Genomic DNA, 26,562 nt, shown 5'->3' on the forward strand with positions numbered 1-26,562 from the left:
TATAATTCCACCAGCAAGAAAGGAGCAAGGAGGCCTAAACCCAATTTCCACTGATGTCCGTGGAAGGGCATCATGGCCCACTCACACACAGGTATATCAAAAGGACTTTAATAACATTTTCAGAGAATTTCAGTTTTAATGAAACAAGCTCACGTGAGGGGAAACCTGAGAAAGTGAGCTGAATCGAGGATGTTAGAATAATAAAGGAGGAAATAGAAGATGAACTTCAAGAAGTTAATAAAAGCTAATGCCCTCGAGAGGACTGTTTTAATCATGTATTTTATCAGTGTTTCTCTGAGCAGCTGATACCTCCCCTGTTGTGAAGAGATAATGTATTATGAGAAGGATATTATGATGGGCGCTTTCAATTACACTTTAAGCTATGGCCACCCTGATTCCCTCAGATGTCCCCTGGGAAAGATGACTTTGCCATGGGAGATCAAAGATAACAGTCCATCTGTGCCAGGATGGTCTAGCTAACTGGGAGAACCAACAGGTCCTCTAAAGCCTACCCAAATTGTGCAGATATTTTCTGCAAGGTAAATCTGTGCTTGCTGCTACAGACAAGAGGGAGATCGTCTCCAGCAAGAGTCAGAACTGATGGCAAAGCTGTGAAATGAAGCCTTGCAAAATGGGAAATCCACCTTTCAGTATCTGTTTCCCCTTTCAGAGATGCACAGAGCATAAGAGAATGAGGTCCCATCAAGCATCCTCAAGGTGGAGGGATCCATGCTGTGAGTGGGTTTTCTGACATCTGAGTTAGCTGTTCCAGACATTGCACTTCACAAGCAAATGGTGTGATATTCCAGCTATAGGACACAGGTGAGTGGGGTAGGGACAAGGAAGGAAAGATGCCTAAAAAGATTAGGAGGAAGCTGGTTTTGCAAGTCACATCTTGTGCAACTAAGTCTTTGCCATATATGCTCCTCTTTCACATATATGCAAATGTCCTTTCTAGCACCTACATCAGGAATCCCTGTTACTTGGCAGAGGGAGTACTATGAAAAGAAACACCTCAGTTTTCAAAGTGGGAGCAGTAAAAATACAAGATGCTCTCTCATGTGGTGCACTTCTGAGCTCCTGTCATTCTGTGTCCGTTGTCAGACAGACCACAGCCAGAGACAATCTGTGGAAGGCTGGCAGTGGTCTTCATCAACACATGTACCTTCTACTAAAAGAAAGAGAATGGAAACTTTTAACAGCTTCAGTCTGGATACTAGTGAGCATTGGCTGCTAGGAAAGCTATGTGTGCACACTGAATTCCCTTGTAGCTCCATGTCAGAAGAGAGTGCAAATAGTCATGGTATCTCCAAAATCTAAAAGAGTGCTGTTGCCTTCCCACTAGCTGAAATCTTTGGGAAGGGAGTGGGAACAGGCGATGTTCTAACAGGTACTGGTCCCACCTTGGCCTGAGTCAGTCATCAGGCAGGAGGGTGAAGAACAAGCACATAAAACAAGTGAGAGATGGGTGTTACTAAACTATCTGGGCTTTGGCTGGAGTCTCATACTCCCTTGGATCCTTTCTCTGTTTAATCCAAGTTAAGCTCACTTTGCTCAGAGCTTTGCCAGTAAGGTACAAGATGAGTTTTGCTGCTGTGGATAAAGAGCTGGGCTGACTGTCCTGCCATGGGCAAGGAGTGATGGAGAGCTTGTGGGATGAGCCCATTTCCACAGCATGTTGTGGAATAAAAGGTCTGTGATTCACAGAAGGGTAAGGAATTATATTAAGAAGAATGTGATTCATATAGCATCAGTTGGCAAACAAAAAAATATTTGTATGTTATATATCCTCACGTCTTAGAATACAAATCAGAACAAAGTGTTCAGGGGCAGGTAGAAACCTCATTCAGAGGTGAATCGCACTCAGGCCTTCCTCTGAAAAATTTATTCTTTTCAGAGATTATATCAACACTGGAAGGAATAGCCTGCAAACAGAAGAACTCCCTTTCAGTCAGAAACAGAAAAATTTCCACAGTGGCTCAGACCTCTGGTGCATTTGATTCAGTACCGCAGTGGAGCCACCAGCACATGATTTTGCAGAAGCTGGTAAGCCCCTGTGATAGTCAGTTGTGTCACGATATACCTGTTTCAAGCTGTTTCTATCTAAATACCACAATATCGTGACCTCTACAGAATTTGTGTGAGCCACAGTGAATATTCATACCTTGTAAGCTACAGGGTTTAGAGGACTGGTGTTCTGCAATAATTAGGAATTACAGGAGACCACCTATTTCATTAAAACAAAATGAAAGAGTCAAAGCTGGGCCCACAAAGGTAAACAGTGCATGAATTCACTGCCTCCATATTTAAAACCTTCAAAGCCTTTCACTTAAAATCCCTTTCCGCTCTGGATCTCAGCATGAGTCTGGCTGCGGGGAGGTTTTGTGTGGTGGCCTGTCAGCTTCCATCTCCAACACAGTGAAATTCAACTAATTGTAAGTGCACATTGCTCCGGGCGTGCACTACACACCACTAATTGTAAGTGCACACGCGGCCTGACCCCGTCCACCTACAGTACAATACAGCATGCTCCACACACACACACTTTTCCTTTTTGTTCCTTGAAATCGCCAAAAAGATGACAGGCCATGGCCAGGAGCAGAGGTCATCGCTGTTTCTGCAACAATTGGTCTGGAGGGTTTTAGTACCACAAGAAGTGTGTTATGTGCCAAGCATTGCAGCAGTCGCTGGATTGTGCCTCCATTAACGACAAAGGGCTGGCCAGAGAGCACAGTGTGAGGCTGCGTTTGCCTCCTGACTTTGATCTTACCTGCTGAAGCTGACCTCACTGTCGTGTCAGGCTCTCTGCACGGCAGCTGAGTATCAGAAAGCATCAAGGAAAAAAAAAAAAGAGGAACAGAAAAATGGGAAGTACCTTACAGTTGAAGACCTTCTGTGACCCAAAATAGCCTCTAATCCTCCATTGCTTGTGAGGTTCTGAAAGGTCAGCAGCCACACAAGCCTAATGTGCTCATTATGCAAAACTCTTTCATTCCTGAGCATTCATGGCAATGGTATAGTCACAGACTACTGCCAAACTGTCCCCAGCAGGCTATTTTCAGCACATATTTGTCCTTCAGAACTTGCGATCTGAACTTCACAGAAGTCATTTGACTTTGTTTCTGTTTCTGGATCCTTCCTTCTATGCTCACCTTTTTTGCCCACATTTGTATGCTGACTGAGGTAAGCAGCCCCATGCGCCACTACAGCTAGCACCCTTTGTAAGGACCTCCATACTCTTGGGGCACAAAAAGCAAGGTCCAGGCACACAGAGATCAACCCCTTCTGGGTTCTCAGGTGGAGGATAAAAGTGTCTCCAAAGTTCAACAAGCTTGGCTTGGAGGCCAATGCCTGCCCACAGCTCCTGTGGCAATGAGGGAATTTCAGGTGCCCAGGGTATTTCATGAACCAGAGCTCAAAAGCCAGATAGTGCTAGGTACTTCCTCAGCAATGGGGAGCTGGGTTTCTGAATTCGTATATTTGTTCCTCAGCCTCGTTTGGCTCTTGTATTAGGTGCTGGAAGAGGTCATTTCAATCCCACCCTACACCTTTATTGTGTGTTAATACCAGTATAATGTGAACCTGATCCTTCATTGGTGACTCTAGGTGCTATTGTTGAATGAGTCATTTAAATAAGATTAATATTTGGCTAGCTGTTGGCACACCTTTTAGGCTGATCCTCATAAAGTGAAGTTCAGTTCTGAGCAACCTTCCTGATGTGACTAAATTCATTTTCATTACTCTACCACAGAAGTGTTTCTTATCATTCAGATCACCTGCTAACTCTCCTCTCATGTTCAGCCGACCTGTGACACTCTATAATCCAGTGCTTCTTCAGTGACAATAACACTGTAGTTCAACCACACAAGATCAACAATTTAAATAAATAGTTCTGACTACTTTCAAAGAACTCGCAGTCCAAAAGGCTTTCACTGCCACTCACTGCTGAACCTCACCACTTATGCTCACCTAATTATGCAACACTTTTCTTCCCAAGCCGTTGCACCTGAAATGCTGATTATACTGTATTTGGAGTACTGGCTGCTCTCTGAAGGGCTGTTTGGTGTCTCTGTGAGGTTGCCACGTGGTTCCTGATACCATCCAATACCATTGCTATTTCCTACTTTGTTTTGGAGGCAATAACTGAAGTGCTGATGTTCAGGATTGCCTCCACAACACCACAATAAACAAAAATCCAACAATTCTCTTTTTGGATATGGGAACACTGGAGCAAAGCAGTTATCCCAATATTTCATTCTCTTTTCAGGTCAGTGTGAGAACCACAATCCAGAAGTCCCAGCCTCTTCTCCTGGCTGTGAAAGCACACTTCTTGGAAAATGAATGCTAGGAAGGTGGCCCTGGGGAAAATACTTGCTGCTCCTAGCTTCCTTGGGAATTACTGTGTTAGAGATAAGAGTTCTCAAAAATACTGGAAGAGGAAAATTCAATTTTATTAATTAAAAAAACATGTTGGGGAGAGATCACATATGATGATGATGTGTGTGGTGCATGTGGGCATGTCTGCATGCATATATATATGTATGTATATGTATATGCACATGTACATGTGTATGTATACATATATCCTTTCTACCTAGTTAAGGTATTCTAATCAGTTTCACTGTTTCATTCTCTTATTTCTAGGTGTTGTTTTTATTTTAAAAAATAAAAGTGATCATTTCACAGACTAGAGTCAAGGGGACCTTTTCTTGGGCCTTTTGATGTTGATTCAGAGTGCACTGGGATTTTCTAACAGGTCAAAGACAGCCTCTGCACATACAGGCAAAATAAACCAGTGTGCCAGTGAAGTCTTATTTTGAGGATTTAAATGCTAAGGACTTAAAGCTTTTTCCTGGTTTGCAAGATACAAATTTCATCCACAAAGCTTTACAATGTACAACAAAGTGGTACCATAGCAAACTGGAAACACAAGTGTACCTCTTCTCACTTGTCCTTAAGCGTCTTACCCATTTGAACTCACATTTCCTAAAAAAAGATTACAATTAGGAAGAAGCAGATTAGATAGAATTGAGTGGCTCAGCTGATCCTGACATATATTCTGATAGGTTTTGTGTTTCTGGAAATAGCTATTCAAGAGAGTTAGGGCTCCTTCCTTTAATGGAGACTCTAGGTCTATAATATCAGTTGGGTTGTCTCAGAGCATCTCATCCACCTTGTGGGCAGGGGGCCGGTCTCTAACACGAAATCACAGAGGGAAGTATAGGAGGCACAGTCCAAAGGAATAGAGAAAACAAATAGCATGGCCTTGCATGTCCTTCCTTACACAGGAGCTCAGGAAGGACTGGACCCACCATTCTCATAGATTCCTCAGAGTCACACTTCCTACCTCCTGCCTTCACACCGATTCCTGCTGAAGAACATCAAATTTTACCATGCAGACAAGTTCTCACAGGACAACTTCTTCTGCCAGCTGAGCCATTGCTGGGGAGCAGAGGGCATCCCACACTCTGAATGCTCAGGCCCTTACATAGGAACTTTCTGGTATCAGCAGGCCAAGCATTTTCTCCCAGCAGGGCAATTTCCCTTGCATGTTCTCCCCTGTACTTACCCTATGGTTCCTCTGAGAAGCCATAAACCTCTACAGCAAGTGCTAGGATGTTTTTTTGCCATTTTGATGGTAATCAATAGTGATTAGTAAACAAATACTGAATTTCCCCCCTAACTGTTGCATCTTTTGCATTCAGCTTAAAGACGCTATTCATCTACTTTCTTTCCTGCCAAGATTTTTCTAAGACAAAAATTCAGTACAAAATCATAATTATTCTACCACTCTTCTATTCCTAATCTTAGTAAGCAGTAATGGCCGAGGTTTGGAGATTATTTTTGAAGAGTTAGTGACAAGTCCAGAGGATCTGTTGGTTGGAGGTGCAGCAGAGAGTTGTTAGCCTCCAGCTAGTCACTAATCCCCAGGAAATGTTCACCCTGCAGTCGGTACTGCTCTTGCGATGAAAAGGGTTATATAAGAGCAGCGTATTATTATGAGGTAAGAAGAAGGGAAAAAAAAAAGATGTTTTTCTGAGGGTAGGTACCCTTAGAATTGCATTTGGTTTGATTTCCTTTTCCTAACACTGTTGAACTTCAGCAGAATGAACACTGGGTTGCTTTAAACCATTGCTTCCCTCATATGCAACTCAGTTTGTACAGGCATGTATTTTTATTTTTTTTTTTGTTTCTCTGAATACTGTTTATTTAAGTAATTGTTGGCTCTTTTCCTGTCCTTTGTTGACCCCAGGAAACAACTTTTTTTATGTGTTTCCATTCTGGGATTTCTATTATCTACTGACTTGAGCTGGGTGTACTTCCGTGAAAAGACCCAAAAGAGAAGGAGAGAGAGCTGAGGTTGCTCTTGAACTAAAGTCAATTTATCTTCCAGTCTGAGACCCAAGAAAACCATCACTTGAAGCAAGGCACTTAGAAGGTAGTTAAAAACCTACTTCCTAAGAACAAATGGGGTTGCAGTGCTATGTTATCACCTTTATGAAGTTACAAGAGGTGATTTTACAATTTAGTGGAAAGAAGTCCTGCTGTTAATTAGTCACATTTATTTGACAAAAAAAAAGTGGGGGAGGGTGAAAAGGGGAAAGGAAGTTGGGAAAGCAAAACAGAGCAGAAGGGAAAAAATCTTTATGATGAGGTGCTCGGCAGGATGAAGGAACAAAAGGAAGGCTTTCTGCCTGTCTCCTGATATTTTCCAACTCAGCAAAAAAATCCATTGTGTAGCTTAAGGGGGAAAAAAAGTTAAAGTTGAAAGCTTAGTGTGTGAAAGCAACTGCTCAACCATTGTATAATATGGGCTAATGTAATGTCACTGTTTCCCCATGATGTAAGTTGCAATTTTTGTTCCAGTTGCTGTGCTCAATGTTATCGCTTTCACTTTTCAAAAGGGGGTAAAGGGGCGCGTGAAGATGGTATTTCTCTTTACCCCCCAGCCCTTCCCCAGCCCGAAACAAATACTTCTGTTAGGAAATATCAGTGTTGACCAGATGTCACTGACTTTTTTTTTTTTTTTTGCATGTGTCCCTTAACAGCTGGCAAGAATATCAGCTCAAATTATTCACCACAAGCACACTCTTTCTGTTTGTCTCCAGATAAAGGGATTTGAAATCCTGGTTGTCAGAAAGGGATGCTGAAAACTGTGGAATGGATTTCTTTGGGCAGAGGGAATACTTCCTGAAGATCTTTTAAACCAGTCAGGGATGGTCACAACTAGTATATAAAACCAAATAGGTCCATTAGGGTTGGCACTTCATGTCCCCAGAAACTGTTTTATCCAAGGATGTTTTCTTGGAACCACCAAGAAGTGGCTTGTTCATAACAGTCAGCAAATCTATATGTAGCAACACTTTTCATTTCAGTCATGTCAGCTGAAAAAAAAATAAATCTTAGATGTGGTTACAGATGAGAAATATAGTGGGTGGATGTTAAATAGAGACTGCTCTGCATGGATGCTCTAGAATTGCTTTGGATGAGAGCCATTTGTCTTTTCTACCTTGTACTACTATCTCTACATCTCGCATGCAGATCGAGGGCACAAGACAGCTCTAGGCTTGCAGTGTGACTGCTCCATGCACAGCCCTGGTGCCACAGGACTCAAGAGGTGGTGGTGGTGATGCAGTGGCACTGTTCCACCTGGAACCACACATGGTAGGTACAGCTGTGCACGGCACAGAACAAGCTCTCATTTCTCCTCATGGGTCACGAGCAATGGCCCTTGTCACCTATGTCAGTGAGGACCATTACCTTCTGCCTAACTATAATCTCCTCTTCTTTCCCTCATATGTACGGGTGTATCTGCTTTTCTCTTCAAAACTGTCATAGGTAACTGAGGGTGTAGACATTAAAGCTGTGTTCTTCCCCAGTTATGACTCCATCTCAACAGCATGTTTTCAGTATACAACCAATCAACGATTATTAAGGAGCTTGCCGCATGAAAATCATAATATGATACTGTTATAGTTAACATTATCTTCAGATGAAGGAAAAGCCAAAATCAGATGAGGATAGCTATGAGTTTCTGAAAACTCCCAGACAATGAGAAAGCAAATCTCAACTTAAGCTCTGCCTGTAAACCAGACTGAACCACTGTTTTTGTTAATGCTGCATCTTGTCTTTGGGGATGGTCTCAAATAGTTACTTTAGTAGAAAGAAGCAAAGATTTTTAATGAACAATGAGGACACCAACTAGCCTTTTGAGAATATGTAACACATAACATGTCCTGCGTAGCTAATGGTTATGTTATGCTTCAGCAAATTAGGGTTTGTATGCTTTCATTTATCCTCTGTAATGTTGCTGTAGAGATCTCCACTATTGGTATGAGCAACAACCCTTTTCTAAAGCCTGCCAAGCTTTTGAAATGACATCAGAGTTCAGAGACACTAAATACCATGGGTGAACTACATTATGGCATCAGGTACTCTTATTTTGGCCTTTTCCAGCAAGCAAGTAGAACTCTATTCACTGCTCTCTATATTATCCTGTTCCCTTTAATAAGTAAACCCTAGCATTTTCCACATGCCTTATCACCTCCACTGTCAATCTCCTCAGCCTATTCATTTTTGTCCCTACCTGATTTGAAACACAGATCTGGGAACTGACTGTGGCTTTCTGACCATTTTATGATGTAGAAAGCTGGGGCTATAAGAAATCCTAGCTCCAAGTCAATACCAGCATTGCCATTGACTTCAAAGTGGCCAAGACTACTTCTGTGCCTCCATTTTTTTGCTGAAAAATAGATTATACTACTTGCCATTGTTTCTGAAGTGGATTTAGATCAATATGAAAATTAGATTGTTATATAAAAATTAATGATAATTATTAGTGCATTTTCCATATTGTTTTCCATCACACTATTTTGTTTGCTTCTCTTGATGGCCTCAAGGCACAGAGCAGATGTTTTCACTGAGCTGTCCTCAATGACTTTTAAATTACTTCATCATTGAAAAATGGCAGCGGTGCCAGCCTTTCTTGTAAGATTCAATCTCATCATTCCTCATATACTTTAAAAAGACCACTTCAGCGCCAGATATACACAGCCCTGGAAGCACCATCTTCAGGTACCTCATGTAAACGGCAAGAGGGAGATGGAGAGGTAAAGAGAGAAAGAGAGGGGGAAAAAAGAAAAAGAAAAAAGAGTGAGAGAAAACACAACACAGAGAGAAAGGCAAGAAAGCAAGCTTATTTGTGCACTTGAAAACCATTATAGCTTGGATTTTCCTCAACTATTGATGGCCTGAAACTCAAATGTTAATTTAGCTTGATTCTTGAATCTGTCTTGCCTTAGAAATAACGGGAGAGTCCTTTATTAGAAAAAGGAAAAAAATTCCTCAAATGTCTGACAATGGAACGTTACTGAAAACCTTTGATTCCCCCCAACAGAAAACCTATTAAAAAAAAAAAAAAAGACAAGTCATTAATCAGTAACAGCTGTTCCCAGCACCTGTTATTTATTCCAGTTATTAACACTTCCTTTAGCATTTCTGACAAAAAAAAAAAAAAAAGGGTATCTTTCCTACCAAATGCACTGTGCTCCTTGGAACATCCTCAGTACTTGATGGCTACCTTTGATCTACAAGCTGCATTTGCAAATTACCCCAGTGTGGTAATGCAGCTTTGTCACTTACAGGCTCTTTTAATTTTTTACTGTAAACATAGGTTTAAAAAGCTCGGAGCATCCATCCCATATCTGTTGCTGAAAGCTTGTGCAGCCTCTGTTCTTGGACATGCCCCGGTTAGCTGATGATAGGGGCATAGCCACACGCTAAACCACAGAATGGTTGAGGTTGGCAGGGCCCTCTGGAGGCCATCTTGTCCAACCTCTGCTCGAGCATGGACACCCAGAGCAGGCTGCCCAGGACAAGTGTAGGTAATGAGTGACCACGCAGGCCATACAGGCAGTCAGATGTGGAGAGGACAGCCACTGTCAACAACCATGTAAAACTCTCCTTGTGCACATGCAGAAGTGAGCTTTGAAAGCCCAGCCAGCTCTAGCAATTGCAGTTTGAAAATCCTATGATAGACACTAATATATTTCTGCACATAGTTAAACACATCCGGAGCAGTGCAGGAATGCAAGCATACCTATAATATTTGCACTCTGTTACCTTTTTCTTTTTCCAGCTTTCTCTTTTTGCTTAATAAACATCAGTCAAATCTGTTTCATGCTTGCTCATAGTTTAAACATTGAGATTTGCAATGGTTTCCTACCACCATTAGGCAATATTTTTCATCTGAAAGCCACTGTTTTCATTTATGGCTGTTGAAGTTGTGGCAACATTTATGTTGGTCTTGTGTTTTGTAACATAGTTTAAGTTAAAGACATGCATGGGGTTGGATTTAGGAGAACATTGTTTAATACAGATAGATAAAGAAAGCAGTGTATTGTATTTATCAAAAGGAAATGTCAGCAGAACTTTATAGTCTGGTAATTAGATAACGCAGATAAGTCTGCTGAGTTTGTGTGCTCACAACTGCCATTCCAGATAACACTTCCTGAAGCAAATGAGAAGAACTTACACAAGATTGTACATTTTTTGTGGCTCCTTTCTTTAAGCCGATATAGAAATTAAGACAGAAAATTCAGATACGAGCTACAACAAGCACGATATGTTATATTTTATGTTCTGAACAGTCCAGCTCGCTTTGAGCGAGCGTGCCGGGCATCCAACTTTTCCAAAGACACCCGCAACCGCAGCAGCGGCAGCTGTGCCAAACCATCACCACTGCGGGCAGTGGAGCATGCCACGGTCCCTTTGATTCAAAACAAGGTAAAGCCAGAGCAAAGCAAGGGGCTTACATTTTTCAGACAGGTGGCCTTTGTAAACACCCATGTTTGCATATATGGAAAACCTCATAAAGGAAAACCTCATAAAGGAAAACTTCTTAGTGTCTTGAAAAGGAAAACACACAAGCAATAGCCAAATTGTCCTGGATGTAGAACTCAGGTCCAAGTACTGAAGGCCTCATTCTCTGCTATACTTTTTTTTTTTTTAAATGCATTTGAGGTATTTTGATTCTATGCTTCTTGAAAACACACCAGAGAGGTTATTACTGGTAAAGCACTAGCCTTTTACCCTAGGAGCTTATTTCTCATAATGCTTTGTGCCTTATGTAATCGGCTGTTCCTGAGGATTCCAGTTTTCCCTTGTACAGGTTACCATTGAAAGTATTTTATGACATGTGGCCAAACCATGAAATTGGCTTGTGTTTAATACCGCCTTCCGCAGGCCACTAACGTGCTACTTATTAGGGCCAGGAGATGTGGTGAGGGGGAGAACTTAGCTTTAAAAAGGTTCACATTCTAAAGCAAAATCAAAAGTAAAATTATATGCAACTTGTTAATAGGAGAGAGTTTCCAGATTGATTCTATTTTTGAAATTAAAGAGGAAAAAAAAAAAAAAAAGAGGAAGAAAGGAAGTTTTCAGCTAACTTGCTGTCTGCCGGGAAACACTTAATTGTCATTTTGCTATCTTGCTTTAGGGAGAAAGTGAAACCCATAGGAGCTTTTCAAGAGTGTATTTCAGTTTACCATAACTGCAAAACAGCTTCTCCACTGAAAATAACCTTTTTAAAAATAATAACTTGGAAATCTTGTGCAAAACTGTAATTTTCTAGCAGGTAAAAATTCTGGTTCGAAATGCTCACCAACCCTCTGCAGTGCTGAGAGCCTGGTGGTGCTGGGAGCTGGCTATAGAAGTGACTTTGCAGAGCATCTCCTCCTGACACCGAGGGCTGGTCAGAATTTCTCCTGCTCTGTCCTTTCCCATGGAAAGTGCTGTCCTCACAAAGTTCAAGTTTCATGTTACAAAAGAGAACAGAGGACACCCCCTCCCAATCCTTTCTCCTGCTCAGCCTTCAGCGCGCTGGAGAACCTCCCCGTGGAGATGCACGCACCAAGTTGTGTGAGCCCACGCAACCTCAGTGCTCAAGCCTTGCCCAAGCAGCTGTGCGTCTTCTGATTTATACCTGTGTCTCCATAGCAGCACAACTGTGCTTTGGAGAACACAGTGGCATAAAGTCGCTTTCGCCAGTGCAGTTTAGATAAATAAACAAGGGAAGGGAATTTCTTTGCGCTGTATGTGACCTTTATTTCAACATAGCTGCATCCACACTGGCCGTTCTGTTGCTGTAGTTTTGTACCAGGAAAAAGATCATCACGGTCTTATATAGCCCACGTGTTGAGCAAGCTTTTGTGTAAACAATGCGATGTTTATATAGCAGCCCTGAGCAGCTGGCATGAGTCTGCACTGCCCATACAGCTACCCCACAGCTGACACACGACATTCCTCCTCCACGCCATGGAGCAAGCTTCAGCACGGTGCTAAGTGAGATGCTCTGGGTGCATCTCTGCTGGGAAATTAAATGGCTCCTGGTCCCAGGAGCATGATTATTTGTGCTGGTGCATGGCTACAGTCTTCCCTGCCATGCTTTTGTCCCTACAGCGAGCAGCGTCCTAGGCTGTCCTCAGGCACAGAGCAGGAGTCATCCCCAGTGTGGGTGTGAGCAGTGAGTTTAGGAGATTAAAGCCTTGTTTTTTTTCTAAAAATCTGTCCCATAGAGCACATTATGTCTTTTCCAGCCAAGCTCTTGATTTCTCTGACTTGCATGGTAGGTAACAGAGGTAGGTAACAAGTCCTAACAGCCAGGTGAAATGAATGGCTCCACAAGAGGGAAGGGAGCTGACAGGATCCCCATACCACATGAGCAGAGGCTGCTGGCCCTTTGGGCTCTGCTCTGCTCCCCACATGAACGCTGCCTCAGGTGGCATCTGTCCTGGGCCAGGGGCACACAGCGCATGCCCTATGCACAGCAGCATCCAGCCCCCACCAGCATGTCTGCTTGCTGCCAGCACAGGGCTTACTCATCCTCCCTCAAATGATGGATGTTTCAATTGTGATAGGGGTCTTTATTCCATGCGAGCATCTTGAAGCGCTTTACAAAAATAGCTCGCCGTCTCGCAGACAAGCAATCAGACATGCAGGGATAGGAAACAGCTTCACTCGCCTTGGAGGGTATTTTAACGTTCCCCACCACCGCAATATCCTCTCACAAGTACCAGTGACCTTCTCCCTCCCAGCACAACCAGGAGGCCCCCATTTTCCTTAGGCCCTGGAAAGATTAAGTGACCCAGGTCCAAGGTTGCACAGGAAGTCTGGAGGGAGCACTGGAAATAGAAGGGGGCCCTCCTGGGTCCCTCTGCAGCGCCTTGACCACCAGACCATCCTTCCTCTCCCAAGGTCACACATCGAGCCTGTGGTGGAGCCAGGAATAGTACCCAAGTTTCCTGACGCCCAGGCCCTTCTGCACAAAGTACAAATATCAATTTAAAGTAATTTATAAACCCAGGTCTTGCAATTAAGCCTAAGACATGCTGCCTGAGCCTGACGCTTCCCGTGTCTCACTTAAAAACTCCCCACACCAAAAACTTTGTGGGATGCCACCGCTTGCTTTTCAGGTAGGGGCAGAGCCTGGGGGTGCCCTCTCGAGTGAGAAGGGACACCCCTGTCCCAGGGGATGAACCCCTGGGGAGGAACAGACCTGGCTAGAGCAGCCTCCGGCTTTCTCGCTGCGTGGGTGCGTGCCGCTGCCCCAGGGATGTGCTGCGCCGGGGGGGCACGCTGCCACGTGCCCCCGCAGCTCGTTGGAGCCTTTCCATTAATTTTAATGGGCATTGGATCAGGCCCTGAATTCTCAGCTGTTCTGGCTAAACGGCCTCCCCAGGCCAGCTCTCCTCTCTTTTTAGACCGGGGAGGACTTTTGGACACCCTGCTGACAGGGGGGGTCCTGCTGCTTTTTGGCAGCCGACCGGCCTTCTCCCTGCGCACAGGGCTGGGCAGACCGGAGCACACAGCCACCTGTGTGACCTCCGTGCACTGCTCAAATCGTCCTTTTTTCCCCAAAAAGAACCAGGTGCTAGTGATGTGGAGCAAGGATCCATCGCTCCCCACTGCACACCTCAATCTGATCACCAGGAACCCCTGTATATGCGTGCAGGTGTGGGGGAGTTGGTAACTGTGCAAGAAATAAATCCTGCATGTGGCAAGAGCCCCAACTCTGCTCAGAATAGAAGCTGGAAAAGCCATTCAGCTCATCTGCAAAGCTGTCGTTTCAGAAGGTGCTTCAGAAGAACAAGACCCTGCTCTTCTCTTTGCCCACAGTACTGTTTCCTTTATTCCCCAAACTCACCACATCTAGCAATTCTCACACTGGGACAAACTGAGCTTTCTGAAGACGTTTTATCTTCAAGCAAAGTTGCTTAAATGCTGATGCTGTGCCTCTTCACCAGAGCAAGGAGCTGCGTGCTTCTCTGGACCTTTACCTGGCGGTACATTAAGTGGCACTTGCTTTAGCACTGGAGACCTAATGTTATCACAGAGGCACTCAGCCATCAATGGCTTCCACTTGTTACTGCTGTTTATACAGAAGCAGCATTAAGAGGTCCCAGCTGAGACCCTGGCACTGACAAAGTGCAGCAGATCACGAGGCAAGTCGGCCCTAAAAAAGCTTAGGAAGAAGAGGAAACAGAGAAATTAAGCAATTTGCTCAAGGTTGGAAAGCAAATCAGCAGCAGAGACAGCAATAAAACCTGCCCGAGCACACTTGTTTGTCCAATGGGAGGTTACGTTGCTCTGAGCACCCTGCTGCCATGCACACTGTCATGCCTGGGTCACTGTGTGATTTATTGACTGATTATTAGCAGGATGTTATGTGACCGTCCAGCTTGAAAATGCTGTTCAGACCATCACTCACAGGCTGCTTTTTAGTACCTCATGTCACTGTCCTTATGAAAACCTTCCCTAAAAAGACATTTGGGGATAAATGAAGAGGATATATACCCTATTGGGCCACTTCGTGGGAAGTGAGTTGGTAGATCTCTATAGGTACCTTCGCTCTCTATAGGTACCTTAAAGGAGGCTGTAGCGAGGTAGGGGTTGGTCTGTTCTCCCATGTGGCTGGTGACAGGATGAGGGGGAATGGGCTAAAGTTGCACCAGGGGAGGTTTAGGTTGGATATTAGGAAGAATTTCGTTACTGAAAGGGTTGTTAGGCACTGGAATGGGCTGCCCAGGGAAGTGGTGGAGTCACCATCCCTGGAGGTCTTTAAGAGACGTTTAGATGTTGAACTTAGTGATATGGTTTAGTGGAGGTCTTGTTAGTGTTAGGTCAGAGGTTGGACTAGGTGATCTTGGAGGTCTCTTCCAACCTAGACGATTCTGTGATTCTGTGATCTTGTCTAACGATTGGCTTAGTGAGACAACCCTATAGATGGACAAGCCCCTGCAGTCAGTCTGTTTTCTACCGACCCCACACAGAAGTACAGTTCTAGTTGTTCTCACATTCCTGGACACTAAAATAAGGTGAGCACATATAGAATTTAGATACAGATCACCAGTTGCCATTATTGCTTGATTACATGTGCTATCCCATCCTTTGCATTTAGGATAGCATCCACATCCACCTCCACTGAAGTGAATGGGAGCGTACTATTTTCATCAGCTCCCAGAGGATGTGAGAGGTGGCCCACAACAATTGGGGTGGGATTGACTTTAATGGGTCAAAAAAGAAATTATTTCCTAGATTGTCCTTCTTTTTCTTGAGATGGAAGAACACTTTGCATGTTTCCAAAGGGTCTCCACTAACTAACAAGCACAACCCAAAGGAGAGTTAGTTAGGGCAAACTAAACAACCTAGGAATTTGAGACCAAGCCAGGGGATGGGGTCACACACTGCCCCAGTATGATGATGGTAGCAGGCACCAAGGGCAGAGCTGAAACTAAAGACACAACTGGTACTTTAGGCAGATATCACAGTCAGGAGAGTTGTGGCCATCAGTCAACTCAGTGTCCCCTTTTCCTGGGGAGGGAAGGGCCAGCCCAAGGTTGTTGTGACTGGGGGAGCTCAAGTCCCATGGGCGGGTACCAGGAGCATGCCCTGGACCAAGGACCAGGGCCAAGGCATGCCCTTGGTGTCCCAAACTCCCCATGACTCCGGGCAAGTGTTTGAGGTTGCAAGAAATGAAGAGCGGAGTCAGGACAAGCCCCGTGCTTGTATTGCAACGGAGCGCATCTGCATGGCTCTTCCTTGGGAAGTGATGCCATATGTGTTTATATATACACAACCCAACAGGACTGAGCAAACATTACTCAAAGTTTTGACAGACATTTGCCTTTGGGATAAGGGTGAGCATGACAATGGGGTCAACAGTTCAGGAAGTCAGGAGGGGAAAGAAGGGTCTACATAGAACAAGTTGTTCCCCACACTTTGTGATAGATATCGGTCCTGCCCCGTCTCCCCATGAGTCTTCAGAAACCTGTCAGATATCTGGTCGCAAGGTTCAGTCCAGTTCATCATCAGTTATGAAACAAACATAGGACTTCAGTTATCATTAATAATATTTATTTTGGAAAAATACTTTAAAAATGAATTTCTTCATTAACAAAACGGTAAAAAAAACTCAAATAACATTTGCACAATATTCCATAAATACATTTATATACAAAAAAATATAGTCACATAGACCCGAAGTGCCTTTGTACATATTTACCAAAAAATTTAAATTATAAAAAAATGGACATCACAAAATACTCAAGCTTTACAATTATCATGAAAATATTTTTACAGATTCAAAAAAATAACACACTTTTTCTCACCTAGTAAAAACACATTTTAGTATCAAAAAAGACAATAAAGGCAGTGTTTGTGTCTCTAATTCAAGAAAAGACTGGCTCATAAGAATCCAAAATATACACTTCAGGCAGTGCATGCTTCTTATGTAGTAATTAAGTCCATTCATTTAAATATATATAGAAAAGCAACTGACCATAGTGCAATGATAAAATTCATAAAAGGCAGTGCAACAGTAATCCTTGAACACAGACCCTTGCCTGGTGTCCATCTTGTTTCTTTATTTTGCAGTCACTTTGCTAACTTCAGTAGAGAACCAGCTCAAGCCTGAATTTAGTTTCTCAGCAGCAGTCAGTGAAGGAATCTATCTCCCATTCCTCTTTCAGCAGCATTCATTGGGGCACGTCTCCTTTGAAATTGTTTTGAACAACATCTTTGCCATATCACGTCTGTTTTACACCTGTTGGGAGAAAACACAAACATAGACCAGAAGAGGTTAATAAACAGTAAGAAGAGGACAGTAAGGCTGCAGAGGTTCAGGACTTCATCTTCATGCCAAGCAAGAACAGGCTCCGCATGAAGTATACGAAGGGGTGAGTCAGTAGACCACAACCACACTATAGCTGTACCCTTGCCTGCAAATGTCACTGTCCCTCTAGCACCCACTGGACTTATCTTAATCCAGAGCAAGTTTTTACAACATCTGCAGCACCATAAACTCAAGGCGGCCAGACTTCAACAGGTTCAAATCACTGTAGCCGCACAGAGAACAGCTTGGTTGCCCCGACCTGCATTGGATGGGGATTGCGCACCAAGTCTTGTCCAACTGCCAGGTGGGATACTAACCTCAGTTGCTATGATGCACTCATCTTTCTCTTCTGATATGACGTACACCGACTGGTACTTTGTGTCCTTTGAAGTGGAATATACTGAATCTGGCCGTTTTCTTTCAGAAGTATCACTACTGAAGACAAAGACAGACAACATAGGTCAGATGGCTGTTGCTTAACGCTACCTCTAAGACACGCACCCTCCAGAGTAAAGCCACCCCCAGCACTCGAGTATGAACGATACCTTTTTAGCTGTACTGCACTTTTCTCCTCTGCCTCTGAATCATACGTTTCACACTTGGCTTCACATTTGCCATGCTCCTCTTTAACAGAGTCCTCATTCTTGAGTTCATGCACCAAATTGTAATCCACGGATGGGTATCTAACTTTGTAGCCATTTTTATCAGAGTTATCACTGTGAAAGTCTACTTTCTTATTTGTGTTTTTAATCTGAGTGGCACCAATGACACTTATGGAAATGTCCTTCTCACGCTGGCAGTTCGCCAGGTTGTTCATGGTCTCTGTTTCGCTCCTGCAGGTGTCCGGCTGGTGGTGCCTCTTCTGCACCTTAAGCCTGACGCAGACGACCACGGCGGCGCACCCCAGCAGCAGCATGAGGACCAGAATAATCCCGGCACACACCGCGATCCAGGGGAACTGGCCGTTCTGGCCCTCCGTGTACTTCTCGGTGAAGTCAACGATCACTGGTCCCTGAGGCGGCTCGGGGAGTAAGAACTGGCAGTTGAGCCCGCCGTAGCCCCGAGCACACTCACACACGTAGCGGTTGCTTCTCTCGTGGCAGGTGGCCCCGTTGTGGCAGGGGTTGTGCTCGCATCTGCTCACTGGGGTGCTGCAGTTCTTCCCGTTGTATCCGGGGGGGCAGGTGCAGGAATAGTCATTGACCCCGTCCTGGCAGGTCCCTCCATTGACGCAGGGAAAGGAAGCGCAGTCGTCCACGTTGTCATCACAGTGTCTCCCAGTGAAGCCAGCCTGGCACTGGCATATGTACGAGTTCCCCAGATCAACACACTGGGCTCCTGCAAGGCATTAAGGGCACAAAGGCTGAGTGGGCTGCAATCACACCCTCCCCGCAGTGTGCCCTGAGTGCTGCTCTCAGGGTCATCGCCACAAGCCACAGCTGAGAAAATCTTCCCTTTAGAGAGGTTAGCCCCATCTTTGCCAAGTCTGAGCCACCATAAAAGTATGTATTTTTTTAAAGGAAGGTATTTCTTAATCGGATCTATTTTTTATTCACCATTCTATTCCGTTTTTGACATTTCACTTAGCTGGGACAATGAAGATAGTCCATATCAGGTTCACACCACAATCTCACATTACAGAGGTAAAGTGGCACTGAATAAGGAGGACTGCATTAAAGAAAATCTTCACTACGTTAGTCAAAGCAGGAAGATTACTATTGCCAGATTATAAGTAATAATAATACTTAGTATTAGTATGCCATTTCGTATCCATAGATCCCAAAGAGTGTCTATAAACCATTTAGAAGCATAATCCTCCACAGTTTTATGCGTGAAGCTTCAGGCAAAGTTACCCCGCCACAGTGACCCCTTAAGAAAACATTATCTGTAGCAGTGACCCATGCCATACCATTACTTTTAAGCACACTTCCTCCAGCAAGTCAACCATTGACATGCCATAGCCCATGGTTTATCACTGGGCTTTATTATGAACTCCAGACCAGTAGCCAAAGCAACTGGTTGTTCTCCTTTCAGAAGGTCACTGTAGTGTATTTGGCCTTACCATTAGCACAAGGGCTGGAACTGCAGTAATCAATTTTCTTTTCACAGTTGAACCCAGAATAACCCAGTGGGCAGCGGCAGCTGTATCCCCCATCGGGGTTGTCGGTGCATCGCCCACCGTTGAAGCACGGTCCATCAGCACAGGTCATGGCGCTCAGCTCGCAGTTTTTACCATAGAAGCCCGGTGGGCAGGTACAAGAATAGCTGTTCTCGAGATCCTGGGGGAAAGACACAAGAAATGTTCAAAATATTTACCTGAAGTTGCTTTGAGATCCAGAAATGGATTCTGAAAATCAGTAGAACTGACATTAACTTGCCCCTTGGGGTTTCATACTGCACAAGTGACTGAGACTTACAGTGCAGCTTCCACCGTTCTTGCAAGGGTTGGCATCACATTCATTGATTTCAATCTCGCAGTTGGAGCCTGTGTACCCAGGCCGGCAAGAACAAGTGTAGCTCCCCTGACCAGTGTTCGTGCATGTGGCACCATTCTTGCACGGCTTGTGGTGGGTGCAGTAGTTCAGGTCTGTAAAACATTGAAAAAAAAAAAAAAAGAGAGAAATCTGTCAAGATACTTGCTCCTTTGCAAGGTTAGGCTAGCACAGATGAGCTAGAAATAGCAGCCTTCTTTCTGCATTTTAAGACAGATCCTCAGGCAATGACTGAGAACTTACCCTGGTTGCAGAAAAGGCCACCCCAGCCTTCCTGGCAGTTGCACTGCCATGGCTGCTGACAGGTACCATGAAGGCAGCCTGGGTATCGGATGCACTCATCACAATATCGTCCCTGCCAACCCACTCTGCATCTGAAAAAAAAAAAAAAAAGTTGACAACAAAGTCTTGTCAGATTTCGACTTCTCACATTTGGAAACCCTACAGCAAACTCTGCAAACACACTGATGCCAGGGATCAAGTTTCCTAAAAGCCTTCAGTGATCCTTCGTCTGAGAAAGTCGCCGAGTCCAACCGTAGCATCAGCTTTCATCAGTCCCAGCTATTTCTTCTACTTCCTTAGACAGAGCCACAGTTGCAGGTAGTTAATTTGTTTACTCTAATAACAAACAGCTAAACCTTACACACAGCACTGTAAACTTGTTAGGTTAATATTAATGGCACTGATGTTTGACTTGTAGTTTAATACTTTGATCCGGCATCACCTGGATTTCTCGAATTACCATCTAATATGAAGAAAGGCATTTAAACTGACCCTCGAAGGACTGATGGCTTGTTTAGCACCAGAGCATTGAAGTTAAAGACAAAGAAGGGGGGGGTAGTGGAAAACTTACTTGCATTCCCCAGGTTTGTCGCAAAAGCCATGCTGCTCGTCACATCCAGGCAAACAAATCGCTGTAAACAGACCAAGGAGGGAGAGGCATAAGCTCCAGGGCCGAACGCCTCTCTTTTCAAAGTCCCCTCCTGAGAGCACCTTGTGGGTGGGGAGCCAGCCCCTTTTGCTAGGTCCAGGCAGTTAATAGCAGCTGAGTTAATCTCTGGAGCCTGCAGGAGTATTGATCTCGCCTGGTAGCTGGGCACTTTACTTATCGCCAGGGATGAGCATTCTTCTTAATACAGTTGCACACAGACAAAAGAGGGCTCACAATTGCTGCCTTCCCCACAGCCCCTCGCCCCCCTTCCCTTCCCAGCGAGGGTCAGAAGTCCTTTTTTCCAATTCTATGCACACAGCTCCACCTCTTAATATCCCCCGAAAGTGTGTGTGTAGATAAGAGTGGACAGCTGGTGTGCAGGGTGCCAGTGCAAGACAGCTGCTCTATTGTCTATTCTCTCCCAGCAGCTGCCCCACTGCAACAATACCCCCGGCCCCGGAGCCAATGGGGCCGGTGCCGGCGGCCGGGCAGCCTATCCCTGCCCACAGCTAATCTATGGCACGCGCGTGATTTCGCTGCAAAAACTTTTTTTCTTATTCAAATAAATAAGTCTAAAGTTCTTCCTCCCTCCTCCCCCCCCCCTCCCCGCCCCGCTCGGAGCAGGGGCGGGTGGGTCCGGGCATGGTAAAGAGGTAAGCGGGCCAGCGGGAGGGAGGATGAGGGGAGGGAAAAAGGGACTTCTGCTCATTACTTTGCCTGGTTATGGAACTCATTAAGCAGGCACTGCAAAGTTTTAATTCAACAAAGCCAGCCGGAGACAATGGCATGCGAGGGGAAGGGGGGTGGAGGGGAGAAAGAATCAGTGCTGATAATCGGATCGCCTCAAAGTTGGAAAGAATGGAGCCGAGGGCAAGTAGACGGGAAGCAATCTGCCACTGGGAACTCGGCTTGCTAACAGGAAAACATTCTTTTTGCATGCACACATAAACACAGCTCCAGCGCCTAGCGGGTTTGCGCTGCTGCTGTGCGCTGTGTTTTCTGAGACAGAAAGCAGAGCAGCACGCACAACGAGTCGAGAAAGATGGACAGCGTTCTGCTTTGCTGGGGGAAGAGCGGCAGTGCACAGGCGTCCAAAAGTGCTGACAGCCCCGAAAGAGCTCATTATCAAAATGCTTCCTTTTTCCCCAGCCCTTGACATAACCAGGATAGGCACTTTTGATCACGGAAAAGGTTGTAGATCCTATTTAAAACGCTATCAAAGGAAATGCAAGCCCCTTTGCCTGCTGTTTATTGTGCAACATCGTACCATGAACTGTTAAAAGCATCTTAGCAGCCACTGATGGTGTGAATAATCAATCTGAGATCATTCGATAGCAGCTCAGCTGAGACCACAGTGTAGGTGGGCTTTGAAAAAAATAAAGAAAACAGAGAGGCTGCTTTACAGAATATAGCTGCTTCCTCTCAGCCCACCTGGCCCTCTGATGACTGGAAGGGAGCACTCAGTGCATCATCTGCCCGTGTACTTCAGACATATGTGTATACACAAACAGAGAATGCCATCACACAACGCAGCAGGAGCTCTGCGTGTATGTTTGCCTGTATGCTGCTATGTGTCTACAAAGGGGGGTAATCTCATAAAAACCGGTGGTACCTGACATCTCCGGCTATCTGTCCTCTCTGTGATCTACTTACTAGCCCAGCTTTTCCTGCTACATCAGTACACCACATTCCTGAACAGTTTCAGGATCAGGCTCACTTTAAAACTCACATCCCGTGTCCTGTTCTGTCAGTAGCAATGAACACAGCAATGTCACAGGAGAGCAGTGGGGAAGAAGCTGACCTGTGGCTCCAGGTGCAAAAGTCTCTGTCAGTGGCCACGTGTGAGTACCCCAAATGAGAAATGTGCAGCCTCCAGGCCACAGGGCATATCTTGGCTCTCCCACTACTTTTTTCAAGACAAGGTGGCAAGACATCAGACAGCAACAAGCCTACCATTAGGCCTGCCACACGGATGTTGCCAAGGCCTAACTTCCTTTCCTGGAGCCACGTACCCCCATAACGATGATATCAATGTACCAAGGCTGAAGGGGTGGCTAGGTGTAAAAAGGACTCCTGATGCATTTTAATACATCCTCAAGCAACTGCTGAACATTCTGCCACCAGATTTGACAACTACAGTGAACGAGCAAGAGTGTGATGTTGGCACTAACATTTTATTAGCTCCAGATGGAGCTGCCTGAGTTAAATTTCTGTGGTAAGGCTGAGGACCCCCTGTCCCCCACACCAGTAAAGCCTGCACACTGCACCGGCCCTCCACGCGCTCCGGCTCAGTTCCCCCTCTCCCATGGGGCCTGATGTCAGGGAAACACCTCCCAGGGAGCTCAGGGGACACGGCCGCACCCAGTGAGACACGAAGGTGGACACTCACGCTCAGTGCAGTACTGGCCCTTCCAGCCCGGGTTGCAGACTTTCTCGCCACGCTCTCCACAAGTGAAGTGACCGAAGGCATCGTCCCGGGGGCGGCAGAAGACAGAGCAGCCTTCTCCATAGTAGTGCTCGTCACAGACGAAGCGATACGAGTACTTGAGGTCAGTGCGGCCGCTGCTGTGCAGGTCCTGGGACCACTCCTCGCCCACCGCCAAGTGCCTCTGCGTGGCCAGGCGGCTGATGAGGCGCTCGGGGTTTTCTGCGTGGAGAGGAGAAGCATGATCAGGGTACCCGGAGCAGGCAGGGGGATGCTCACAGGGGGGTGTCTGGTGGGATGGGGACCGCGGAGACGGGGCAAGGGGGGCTGCGTGCCTCCCTGGCAGTGGGGGTGGCTCTGGGGAGGGGTCCGTGGGGGGCCGGGTACCTGTGGTGAGGTCGTCGGGCGAGTCCGTGTGGAGAGCCTCGATGATGAGCGAGAAGGTGCCCTGCGGAGACAAGGGGCAGAGACAACCCGCCGCGACGGCGTGAGCACGGCCGGGGCCGGGGGGCAGCACCGCCGGCCCCCACCCCGGGGTCGCCCTCCCTGCCACCCCCCATCGTCCCCCCTCACTTACGGGCCAGGTGAAGCCGAAAGGGAAGCGGATGGGGTTGCTGAAGGCGGGGTCGGCGCCGCCCGCCCCGTCGGGGACGCTGAAGGAGTTGGCGCCGAGCACGGGGGTGATGGCGCTGCCGTAGGTGCAGGGCGGCTCGGGGGACACGCTGGCCTGGTAGTGCTTGAGGCAGACGCGGAAGAAGGTCTTGCAGTCGCACTGCTGCAGCCCGGCGCCGCCGGGGCCGCCCCCCCGGCAGCAGTTGCGGTTGCTGAGGAGCCCCTTCTTGTTGACGAACTCCTGCAGCTTCAGCTCGAACACCCCGGAGCCGGACACCTGACGGGGACGGGGACAGGGGCCGTCAGCCCGCGGAGCGGCCCCGTGCCCCGACGGCTGCCCCCCTGCCCGCTGCCCCCCCCCCCCCCCGGCCGCCGCGGGGACCCCCGAGGGGGCGTCAGGGTCCCCGTCCCCCCGTCCCCCCTCACGTACCTGGCGGCGGCAGGGCAGCACCGAGAGGAGGACGAGCGCCAGCAGGAACCGACCTCCCATGTTGGAGGGGCAGCTCTGGTGCCCTCGCGTTCCTCCCCCTTGTCTTGTCTGCGGGGGGGAAAGGGGAAAGTGTCTCTCGGGGGAAATTAAAAGAAATAATCACGAAGCGGCCAAAGCCGCTCGCCCCAGCGAAGCTGGAAGAGTTACTGTCACGGTCTCCTTCTTTCAGGAGCGGCTCTGACTTTTTTTTTTCCCCCCTCTGCTGACACCTCTGGGTGTAGCCTGTCGCCGACTGACAGCTCTTTCGGATGGCAAAAACAGAAAAAAAAAAAAGAAGGAAAAAAAAAGTTTACGATTGATCTGCTAAACTCTCTTTCTTTCCCAATCCACGGTGCTCCTCCTTTTCGCCAGGAAAAAAAATAAAAATATCAAAAATAAAAAAAAAAAGCAACTTAATTCCCAACAGAGGCAGAGAAAAGGCTTGCCGAGGAAGATTTAAAAAAAAAAAAAAAAAAAAAGGAAAGGAAAGAAAAAAGTCGGCGCTCTGGAAATCCCTGCCGAGGCGGCGGCGGACGAGGCGGCAGCGCGGTAGTTCCCGGTGCGGCGCGGTGCGGGAGCGGCTCTGCGCGGCTGCGCTCGCCCTGCGCACGTCGGGGCTGGGAGGCGGCGAGCGGCAGCGGCGGCTTGCGGGTCACGTCGGAGCCTTGATTTCCCCCCCCCCCTTTCTTTTTTTTATTTTTTTTTTTTTTTTGGGCGAAAGAAGCGAAGCTCTCGTTCGTCGTCGTGGGCTTCCTTTTGTTTTTTAGAGGAATCCCGGCCAACTACAACAAGCTCGTGTCTCGACGGCGGCAGCAGCAGCAGCAGCAGTGTCCGGGGGTGCTCCTGCGGGGGGGCAGGGGGTGCCTGCTCTGCGCCGCGGCTCGGCGGCTCTCTCCGAGGGTGAAGCGCTAAGGATCTGCCTCTCCTTGGGCGCCTGCCTCCCTTATATCCCGCCGGCCGCCTGCATGCCTAATGAGATGCAAATGAGCAGCCCCCCAATCTGGCTAGAGCTGTCACAAAGGAGCCACTTTTCCAAACCCTCCTCTCAATGGATCGCCAAATGGTCAGTGAGCTGTAAAATGTGCAACCCTCCTCCCCCTCTCCCCTCCGCGCTCACAAAACGTGCTCATTTACATTCCTGCAAATTTGGTAACCGCGAGAATCCCCCTCCTGCTCCGGGCAGAGGGCAGCACCCCCTCCGCACCGGGAGAACGAGCCCCCGGGGCCGCGGGCAGCGCCGCCGTGCCCCCCGAAAGTCGCCCGGCGACCGGGCCCCCTTCCGAGGGGCTTTAAAGGGAACGGGGGAGGCGGGCGGCAGCGAGGGAAATCCGATCCCTTTAAACTCACACCGCATTGCCCCCGGTATAAGCGGGATAATTGGGAGCGGGGGGGGGATGCGAGCGAACCCGGCCCCGGCTCGCCCTGCCCCGGGCTCCGCTCGCAGCACCCGTCCCGCCCGCACGGGCCCGGGGGGCTTCAGGGGTCCGGGGGGCCGGGGGGACCCGGCGGAGCCCGCTGCCCGCCGTCCCCGGGGGGGTCCCGGGAGCGGGGCGCTGCTGGTCCCGTCCCCACGACCACCGCTGGCGGAAAGAGCTCCCCGCTCCTGCCGGGTCCTACACCCCTGTATGATTATTATCATCATCACCAGCAACCTCTTTCCCTCTCTCTCTCTCTCTCTCTCTCTCTTTTTTTTTTTTTCCTGCTTCAGCTTAGTAAAAAGTGAGTTTGGTGTGTGTCGTTCGCGTGGCTGTCATTAAGGCCGTTTGTTATTGTGTGAGGGCTGAATCAGTTAGCTCTTTGTGCTCTCAGCTGTATGGTAATGTAGACAGCACCTGCTCCCTGCACAATGCGAGGGAGAGAAAGAGCTCCCCTCGGCGCACGCTACTGCCTCTACAACAATGTCCGCACATTTTTTAAAGAAATCCCTTCCAGCACTTCCCCCCTCCGTAAAAAAAAAAAAAAAAAAAAAAAAAAAAGACTTTACACACCAACCGTCACCTTATTATTTTTTTACATATCCATCAGACACTAGAACTTTTGTTTTGACCTTAAAAACATCGAAAAGGAGTTTACTGGGGCGGTGAAAGAGGAGCAGAGATGATTACCCTTTGAGCAGCTTCTTAATGACGGATGGAAGCGGGGGATAAAAGTTTGAGGGCGACTCTGGCATGTCACTCGAACCGGGGTTTTCCACTTTGTTGGGGCCTTCTGTTAAACACCTTCGGTAGGCGCAGGCGGATTCATTAGGATGCAAGGTGTAACTGTCTCTGTAAATGTCATTTTAATTGTAACAGATCATTTCAGCACAGATTAAGCTTGTGTGCGAAAGGAGAGGATTTGGCTACAATAACCTCACTGTAGGTATGCCGTGCTAAAAGCCTTATTATGGCGACTTTATTGGGCTGAAACGTGCATTTGCATGGCAAAATGTGACTTTCATTGAAGCAGATGTCTTGATCACAA

The 26,562-nt window shown here is 47.0% G+C and overlaps 2 protein-coding genes across 3 annotated transcripts in view; one reads left to right on the forward strand and one right to left on the reverse strand.

Annotated features, from left to right (window-relative positions):
• Positions 1-16,394: 16,394 nt before the first annotated feature.
• On the reverse strand, positions 16,395-24,556 carry DLL1 (delta like canonical Notch ligand 1). 2 transcript variants are annotated; one of them, XM_035538637.2, is made up of 11 exons: positions 24,061-24,556; positions 23,596-23,907; positions 23,406-23,466; positions 22,983-23,240; positions 20,516-20,576; positions 19,906-20,036; positions 19,588-19,757; positions 19,233-19,449; positions 17,716-18,508; positions 17,488-17,605; positions 16,395-17,101 (listed from the first exon to the last, which is right to left on the reverse strand). In XM_035538637.2, the coding sequence occupies exons 1-11, from the start codon at positions 24,118-24,120 to the stop codon at positions 17,096-17,098; spliced, it is 2,187 nt and encodes a 728-aa protein (XP_035394530.1). In that variant the 5' UTR covers positions 24,121-24,556; the 3' UTR covers positions 16,395-17,095. The 2 variants fall into 2 exon arrangements, with proteins under 2 accessions (XP_035394530.1, XP_035394531.1); XM_035538638.2 differs by having other exon boundaries at positions 16,447-17,101; positions 17,488-17,602.
• Positions 24,557-24,585: 29 nt separating this feature from the next.
• FAM120B (family with sequence similarity 120B) overlaps positions 24,586-26,562 on the forward strand; it is a 59,693-nt gene continuing 57,716 nt past the window's right edge. Inside the window, exon 1 of the mRNA XM_035538640.2 lies at positions 24,586-25,162. The gene's annotated coding sequence lies outside the window, so the exon portion shown is untranslated. The remainder of the gene's footprint in view (positions 25,163-26,562) is intronic.

This window comes from Cygnus atratus, chromosome 3, assembly GCF_013377495.2.
Source record: "Cygnus atratus isolate AKBS03 ecotype Queensland, Australia chromosome 3, CAtr_DNAZoo_HiC_assembly, whole genome shotgun sequence".
NCBI lineage: Eukaryota > Metazoa > Chordata > Aves > Anseriformes > Anatidae > Cygnus > Cygnus atratus.

Bases quoted from the DNA above. Each gene is read 5' to 3' on its own strand.
- DLL1 (XM_035538637.2), bottom strand. From the start codon at position 24,120: ATGGGAGGTCGGTTCCTGCTGGCGCTCGTCCTCCTCTCGGTGCTGCCC. The intron at 19,758-19,905 runs GTAAGTTCTCAG...AATGTTTTACAG, and splicing joins TGGCCTTTTCTGCAACCAGG to ACCTGAACTACTGCACCCAC. The intron at 19,450-19,587 runs GTAAGTCTCAGT...TCTTTCCCCCAG, and splicing joins AGAACGGTGGAAGCTGCACT to GATCTCGAGAACAGCTATTC.